Source organism: Centrocercus urophasianus, unplaced genomic scaffold (genome assembly GCF_019232065.1).
Source record: "Centrocercus urophasianus isolate 14NV4802_14NV808 unplaced genomic scaffold, USGS_Curo_1.0 seq_12, whole genome shotgun sequence".
Taxonomy (NCBI): domain Eukaryota; kingdom Metazoa; phylum Chordata; class Aves; order Galliformes; family Phasianidae; genus Centrocercus; species Centrocercus urophasianus.
The window spans coordinates 1,475,026-1,483,718 of NW_024884364.1; the positions used below are offsets into that span (position 1 = coordinate 1,475,026).

General features: G+C 46.4%; 1 protein-coding gene across 1 annotated transcript; it reads left to right on the forward strand.

Annotated features, from left to right (window-relative positions):
- TAPBPL (TAP binding protein like) lies at positions 1–7,074 on the forward strand. The gene is made up of 7 exons (XM_042810942.1): positions 1–139; positions 604–840; positions 3,738–4,019; positions 4,346–4,687; positions 4,818–5,141; positions 5,802–5,894; positions 6,190–7,074. The coding sequence occupies exons 1-7, from the start codon at positions 1–3 to the stop codon at positions 6,228–6,230; spliced, it is 1,458 nt and encodes a 485-aa protein (XP_042666876.1). The 3' UTR covers positions 6,231–7,074.
- Positions 7,075–8,693: the final 1,619 nt, after the last annotated feature.

An 8,693-nucleotide genomic window follows, 5' to 3' on the forward strand; every position in this document is an offset into this window, starting at 1 on the left:
ATGGTGCTTCTGGCAGCCTGGGGCAGGGCCTGGTTCCAGCTAGGCTTTCAGATCATTTTGGCCTGCAGAAGACCCCCCCTTAGGGGCAGTATGATCCTGGGGCTAATCCTGTGCTGCTGCATGCTGGCTGTGCTGGCAGGTGAGCCGGGGCTTGGCTGGGGCTGTGCTTATGCTGCTGCTGCTGCAGTGGCTGGGGAAGGGAAAGCTGCCAGGAGACCTGATAGCAGCCTTCTGCTATCTGAAGATGGGCTGTAAGAAAGTAAGAAACAGACTCTTTAGCAGTTCTGTTGTCAAAGGACAAGGGAAAATTGTTTAAAACTAAAAGAGGGCAGTTTTATATCGGGTATAAGGAAGACAGTGAGGGTGGTGAGGCACTGGAACAGGTTTCCCAGAGACATGATAGAAGTCCCATCCTTGCAGACCCTCAAAGTCAGGCTGGATGGGGCTCTGAGCAACCTGATGTAGCTGCAGGTGCTCCTATTCATTGCTGGGGAGTTGGGTTAGGTTACGTTTAAATGTCCTTCCCTTGGAAATTCAAACAATTCTACGATTTTATGATTAAAGCAGCTCGTGCACTAAAACAGTTCTTTTCCGTCTTCTAAGGGACAGTGGAAGGCCCCACATCAGTGCCTGAGATCCGCAGGGTGGATGTTGTCCTTGGCTGCTCCTACGTGGGGGAAGGAGGATTGCCAAGAGCCTTTGGTGGCTCCCAGCATCCAGCTACCCTGGTGCTCAGGGGACTCAGCGTCACAGATGATGGCACCCTGGGAGATGTAACTGACTATGAGATCCCACAGGAAGACCACAGCTCCTCTGCTCCCATCATCTTTGAAGCCTCAGGTGAGTGAGGCATCAGAGCTGCTTCCAGAATTTTTACCACCTTATGCCCCAGGCTTTTCCAAAAGAACTTTTAAATGGAGTTTAGACAATTACAAGGACTGCTGAACAAGTAATCCTCAAGCCTCCTGTTTTATTATGCTGGCCCACGGATGGGTGTTGATGGTATAGCAGTAGAAACTGGGCCTTCCCACCAGTATTCCATTACATTCTGTTGTTGTGTGACAGATGGCAGCAGAGGGGCAGTATGACAAACATGGAAGCGCGCACGAAGCAAAAGTTTGTTATTTAATTCCTATATGAGGAAAAAATGGCACCCACTGACATTCACTGACACCTGCTGAATGTTTATGGAGACCTAGCAGTGGATGTGAGCACAGTGAGGTAGCAACCTTCATGAATTTTTAATTTTTGAATTAATTTTTGAAGATCAGAACTGGCTGATATTTAAAGTCTCTTCCAATCCAAACTATTCTATTATTACATGAATGGCCACTAAAGTTCTATGCATGACCTCCTACATTTAGCAATTAAGACTTTAAGAAAGGAATTTTGTGGAAGGATAGAAACCCTGCTGCTGCATCTCCCCTCTACAGGGCTTATACTAGGTTGTCTCCTGGAAAATCTTTTGTCAATAACATCTTGAAAATTATGGCTCTATGTTTTATTATTGCATTCATAAAGAGCACTCCCACCTTTTGTTACTACTAACAATATTAGTATCTTAGAGCGCATGAAGTAGCACTGTCCCTCTCAGAAGGTCAGCAGTGTGTACTTGTCTCTTTTTACTTCATTTCTGGGCGCCAGCCTGCAGTCCTCCTCCATAGCCCTGGCTTTGTGTGTAACTTCACAAACACAGCAAAGCAAAGGCCCAAGCTTGTACTTCACTCTGGTCAAATTAGCTGCACACAATGCTTGTATGCAAACAAGTGCTTATATACAAGCTTATCGAAGGCCCAGCAGGGCTGGTTAGCATGGGTCTAAGCTTTCCTGCTGGGATGCGATTGAACAAGGCATGGGTGTGTTCAGCATGCTACAAACAGGCCTTGGGAATCTGAAAATGTCCCAGTTGACTGGAAGCTGGCAATCACTCCAACCTTCAAAAAGGATGAGAAAGAATACCCTGGTAAATACAGGCCTGTCAGGCTCAGTTCAGTGCCTAGTAAAATTACGGAGAAAATTATTTTAGAATTTAGAATTTTAGAATGGCTTGGATTGGAAAGGACTTCAAAGATCATCTAGTTCCAACCCCCCTGCTGTGGGCAGGCTTGCCACTCACTAGATCAGGCTGCCCAGGAACTCATCACACCTGGCCTTGAATGCCTCCAAGGATGGGGCATCCACTACCTCTCTACATAGCCTGTTCCAGTGCCTCACCACCTTCTGAGTGAAGAGTTTCTTCCTAACATCTAAACTGAACCTCTCCTTTTTCAGTTTAAATCCATCCCCCCTTGCCCTATCACTATCTACATGCATAAAAAGTTGATCACCCTCCTGTTTGTAAACTCCTTTCAAATATTGGAAAATTGCAATGAGGTCTTCCTGGAGCTTTCTCTTTTCCAAGCTAAACAATGGAACTCCTTCGATCTTTAATTGTAGGAGAGGTGCTCCAGTCCTCTGATCATCTTCATGCCCCTCCTTGGGACCCACTCCACCAGGTCTGCATCCTTCTTGCACTGGGGGCCCCTGGCCTGGACACAGTACTCCAGATGGAGTCTCCACGAGGGCAGAGTGGAGGAGGGCAATCACCTCCTTCTCCCTTCTAGCCACCCCTCTTTCAACACAGCTCAGGATACCACTGGCCTTATGGGCTGCAAGAGCACACTGCTGGCTCATGTACAGTTTTGGGGATTTCAGGGTCTTGGTCAAAAACAAGCTGAACATGCGTCAACAGGCAGCCAGGAAGGCCAGCTGTACCCTGAGATGCACCAGGCCCAGCATTGCCAGCTGAGCAAGGAAAGTGATTGTCCTGCTCTGCTCTGCACTGGTGTGGTCTCACCTCAAGCGCTGGGTACAGATTGGGGCACCACAGTTCCAAACAGACATATTAGAGAGTGGCCAAAGAAAGGCTACAGAAGATGGTGGAGGGTCTGGAGGAGAAGACATGTGAAGAGCTTTGTTCCGTCCAGGGCAGAGAAGGCTGAGGGGTGGCCTCATGATAGCCTGCAGCTCCTCACAGGGAGTGGAGGGGCAGCTCTGAGCTCTGCTTTCTGGTGACAAGCTATAGAACCTGAGGGAATGGCATGAAGCTGCGAAAGGGTCAGGTTGGATAGCAGGAAAAGATTCTCCACCAAAGGGTGATGCTGCCCTGGCACAGGCTGCTGGAGTTCAAGGAGCATTTGGACATCTCTCTCAGACATAGGGTGTGAATTTGGGGTGGTTTTGTGTGGAGCAAGGAGTTGGACTCAGTGATCCTTAAGGGTCCCTTCCAACCTGGGATATTTTATGATTCTACGATTTTTTCACGTACTGCAGACACTGAGTTAAAGCACACGGATCACTTACGGGGGTCACATAGGGTGCTTATGCCTACATGCTTTGACTAAAAAGTGTTCAGACCCTAAAAGAATAAACATTGCAAGTCGTTACTGGTTACTTCACATATACAACTTATTACTGAGTCAGCTGGAGGGAATCTGTTTTGCTTACTTCCCTTTTCTAACAGCTTCCTTTGCCCACAGTAAACCCTGTGCTGGCTGAAATGAAGCCAGCAGACTAAGGGATGTAAAGCAACCACAGCAAACATGATCTCATATTCTTTACAGACCTCCATTTGATAAACTTAGCCTTACATTTCTGTGTTCTGACTGACACTGTAGTGCATGGAGTTTCTCATCTCATCAGCTTGCTCTGTCTTCCCTTCAGATCCAGACAATTAAATCTCTTCTCTCTCCTCACAGCACAGCTAGTGTCCATCCCGTATGCAGATGCCCTGCTGCATGTGGATTGCAGTGGGGAGGAGGTGAGCTGTGAGCTTTCCCCATATAATTTTCAGCAAGAGGGCAATGGTCTCTGCCCTGCCTCCTGGTTCCTAGCCACCATTCGGCTCTCCAGCGGGATCAGCATTGCCCTGCTGCTCAGAGGATCCAGCTGCAGCAGCCAGAAAGATTGGGGACACGATGTGACACTGCACCCAAAGCTGAAGATTCCAATGAGCAAGAAGGGGACTCTGCTGACTACAGGTGACCAGGTGGCCTGGGATCCCAGCCCTGCTCAAGCAGGGACATCCACAGGAGTTTGCCCAGAGCCATGTTCAGGTGCCTTCTGAACAAGTGCTTTGTCCTTCCAGACCACGGCACGTACTTGGTGTCCACTTGATTGTCAACCCTGATAACCCCACAGGGCTGGCTTCCTCCCAGCTATTTTGCCCATGTGGCCCCTGAAGCATCACACAAGGGGCCTGCTTGGGGTGAGGATGTCACTGCCCACACCTCCCACTTGAGGACGCCTTCTTTACCCACTTTGATTTAATTCACTGCTTGCCTTTAATCCTCCTTTCTGTTTCTAGTGGAATTTCAATCATCATCAAACAACACTTCCCTGCGCACACGTCTTGGCAGCTCCATCACCCTTGACTGCCACTTTGCCTTGGCTCCCAGCTTCCTACTGTCCTCCCTGGAGTGGAGGAGGCAGCACCGAGGCAGTGGCCGCAGCCTTTTCCGGTACCATGTGGGGAATGCAGACCCGACAGTGCAGCCAAAATTTCACGTGGATGTGGAGCAGCTGCTGAGGAATGGGGATGCATCGCTTACCTTGCAGGAAGCAACTGTGGATGATGAGGGGATGTACATCTGCTTGGTGTCCACAGCACAGCACCAAGTCCAACACAATATCCAGTTGCTGGTGGCTGGTAAGGAAGGCACTGAAAGGTCACCCTGCTGCTTCCAATATTCACTGTCACAGGCAGCTTGTAGCTGGATGCCATCTGTGTTCCCTGCTCAGTTTCTGACCCAGTCAATTCCCTGTTTATTTCCTTCCAGAGCCCCCAAGAGTTCGTGTGTTCCCAACAGAGGTGTCATTCAAGAGAGATGAGACCATTACTCTGACCTGCAACATTGCTGGCTATTACCCCCCGGACATCTCGGTGAGCTGGACACAGAAGAGTCCTGAGGATGCGGTAGAAATCAGTCTCTCAAACACACGCTTCTCCAGTCACCGGCAAAGCCGAGATGGCACCTACAGCATCGCCTCCTACCTCAGCGTCACTTCAGCTACAGCACAGGCTCCAGCCACATACACCTGCCATGTTTCACATGTGGCTCTGGAGGCGCCCATCTCCATCAGCACCCATCTGAAGGCACCAGGTGAGTGTCAAGGTTAAGTGACATATTCTTCACCCATGGCCCACACCTTCCGCTACCTCCATTACTTACCAAAAGGATTAAAATCTCTGGGGTGCATCACACATGCCTGCTTCTCCCTGCTTTCCTCCTTGTGTCCCCTTGTACCCATCCTCTCTTCTGTTTCACTCCCTTAGTATGAAGATTTTAAGTCAGCAATTATCACATTTCCTACAAGGGATGAGAGATATTATGCCTAAAAACAGAGCACTTGGATGGAGACAAGAGAACAGCCATGCCCAAGGAGCTAGACACCCAGCTGGAGTCGTTGTTCAACTGGAGGCTGAAGCTGCTGAGGAGCTGTTGTCCCAGCACTGCAAAGAGTGCTACTTCCCTTTAGAGTTGATGTGCTGTCAGTGTTCTTGCTCTCCTCCCCAGCAGGAGGTTGCTCTCCTTTCTCCTGACCCATCAGGGAAAAACAAGCAGTGCTGTCATTTAACAAGTTACATCATATCTATCTATCCAGTATAATTTGGCCCTGTGTTAATGGCCCTAGTGCATGTGTTTCCTGTCACAGCTGATGAGAGCATGTGTACTGTCAGATGCCAGGGGGTTTGATGAGCTGGGACAATCACTGGTTGCTGAAGTGCATGTGACATCCCTGATACTCCTCTTCCCCTACAGAACACACAGAATTGGAAGGATTGGTAGGAGGGGCCATTGCCACTGCCATTTTCATTTCTGTCCTCTTCATTATGCTCAGAAGGAAAAGAGCAGGTAAGAGGCTAAACACTAGCCACTTCTCTAATGTGGAAGATGGGACAAGCAACATCTTCCTGGCACTGGCAGCTCAATGCCATGGCTGTGGAGGTCTGGCTGACCTATGGCTGCTGCTCCCTTTCTTCCCCTGCTCTGCAATGTGCAGGGCTATGATCCCATAGCTGGAGGCATGACAGGGCTTAAGTGCTCTTCTCCATTTGCTTCTGGTGAATCTCTGCACAGGGGTGATGGTCTGTGCACTTTGGTCTTCATGAATCTTAGTTTTTTTTTCCTTTATTTCTTTCCTTTTCAGCTGAACCAAAGCCAGAGCAACTTCTAACAGCTTCAGAGTAGGAGAACTCTCATGTCAGCCACCTGCCCTCCACTGTCTCTCTTCTTTTAGAATCATAGAATCATACAATACCCTGAGTTGGAAGGGACCCATAAGGATCACTGAGTGCAGCTCCTGGCTCCACACCAGGAACATCCAAAAAATCAAACCATATGACAGAGCACTGTCAAGACGCCTCTTGAATTCTGGAAGCTTGGAGCTGTGCCCAGTGCCCTGGGAGCCTGTTCCACATCCTTCTCAGGAGAGTCAGTCTTGTCCAAGTACTGACAGAGATAATGGTACAGAAGGGGAAGGGCTTACCCAGCTGGAGGATCTGAGCAACCATTCAAGAATGGAGTATGAGAAGAGAAACAGAAAAGTGTGCTTTCACCTCAGAACATGGACAGCCTCAGCTCTGCTGGGATGCTGCATATAGATGAGCGTTTATATTACTGTACATGTGTGAGTCTGTATAAACAGGTGTACATGTAACTGTAAATAGTTGTGCAATGAATTAACATACATTGTATATAGATACATAGCTGTAGATGTATATAGCTGTATTTTCTTAATGTTTTAAGGTATGAAGGAATATACTTATGTACGCGTGTGTGCATGTGTTTTAACTGTAGAGCCAGGCAAATGTGTAGGCAAAATTGGTTATTCTTCAAACTGAGCAAGTTGCTTATATTGCAAGTCCAGCAGTTGGAACAAGATGATGAAAGTTCTCCCGTGGAAAGTTACAACAAAGTTTTTAATAAAAAATTGAGATTTAAGTTTACAAATTAGAGGTCTGTGGTTCTGCTGTTGTGAACAATATGGACAAAATTAAATGTTTTTAAAAATAAATAGAATTGTGTATTCAGATTAGATGTGGATGTATTGCATTTTCAAAATAAGGAGTGTTTTTAACTGTAACTATTAAGCTTAAGTATTTTTAGATAAATTGGCTGAGATCATTTGCATCTCAGCATCGTAAAAAATTTGGCTGAGGAAGTGTCTGGTCCAATTGACATAGGTATATTAGAATATTCTGGAAATCCCAAGATACTGGAAAAGCATGTGGTGCCAGAGTTCAGAGAGAAAGCAGGATGATGACACATGTGAGTGTTAGATGGCAACAACCATCTACCAGAGAGTGTAAATCTCATAGTATTTCTTCTTCTTTTTTTTTTTAAAAGTTGTGAGAAACAGACCCAACTTCATTCTTTGATGAAATAATATGTTTGGTTGATAAAAGTACAGGTGCAGATTTAACAAACCACTGAATTTGTAAATCAGCATGACATTCTGAAGAGAAAAATAACAGTTGTATATGCATCACAGTTTGCATTGTATAGATTAGTTACTGCCTAACACACAAATCGCAAAGGTTAGATATCCAAAAAGCAGCATTAATCACTGCCAAAAGTGTGTGCCTCTGCAAGAAGGAATGGTAAGCCCATTACTTTTCAGTGCTAGGAGCAGGAGATACCATTTAACATTATTGTCAGTGGGAGTTGCAAATGGCAAGTGGACTGAATCCTTCAGATCTACATGGGCCATGAGAAGTTCATCTGTTCATCTGAACATTACCAATCACTACAAGATGCTCAGTAGTGCTGGTGGCATTTCCTTGTGTACCAGACCACCACACTGTTCCCATGCCATGGAACCATAAAACTCTGTTAAACCATCTACAGTGCAGGTGCCCACACTTCTTAAAAATATGTATGGAAAGTCTGGAGGTGATCCAGGGCTAAATGACCGATTAGGGAGCTCAGAAATTCTCTTCTAGGGAGGTGTTTTTGAAACACTGCTCCAATCTTACTATGACTGTTTCCCTTAATTACACCACAAAGTGTCGGCACTGGTGGCACTTCAACCTGCACAGACAGGCACAGGGACAACCAACAGCTGCAAGTTAAATTTAGGCATGTTCCAAATAGGATAAGACAAAATACACTCAGTGGTAAAGAGAATTTTCCTTGCTGCCTGTCAGCAAAAACGGCAGACTATCTCACAAGATCTTCAAATAAAAACCAGATTACTGTCATTTAATCAAAACCAGTTAATGACCTCAGTTAAAAGAGATATTGATCTCTTTTTATTTAACAAAATACCAATGTCCTTGTTGCGTATGAAATGAGAGCTGGTGATTTGCCTGTCTTTTCATAGAATCATAGCATCATAGAATGGCTCAGGTTGGAAAAGACCTTAAAGATGATCAAGTCCAACCACAATCTAACCATACTATCCTAACAACCCTCCACTAAATCGTGTCCCTGAGCACCACATCCAAATGGTTTCTAAACGCATTCAGGGATGGTGACTCAACCACCTCCCTGGGGAGCCTATTCCAGTGCTTAACAGCCCTTTCTGTAAAGTTTTTTCCAATATCCAACCTAAACCTCCCTTAGTGCAACGTAAGGCCATTTCCCCTTGTCCCGTCACCAGTGAGAAGAGACCAACCTCACTCTTGCTGTAAGCCCCTTTCAGGTACTGAA

Bases quoted from the DNA above. Each gene is read 5' to 3' on its own strand.
- TAPBPL (XM_042810942.1), top strand. From the start codon at position 1: ATGGTGCTTCTGGCAGCCTGGGGCAGGGCCTGGTTCCAGCTAGGCTTT. The intron at 4,020-4,345 runs GTGACCAGGTGG...TTCTGTTTCTAG, and splicing joins GGGGACTCTGCTGACTACAG to TGGAATTTCAATCATCATCA. The intron at 5,142-5,801 runs GTGAGTGTCAAG...CTTCCCCTACAG, and splicing joins CACCCATCTGAAGGCACCAG to AACACACAGAATTGGAAGGA.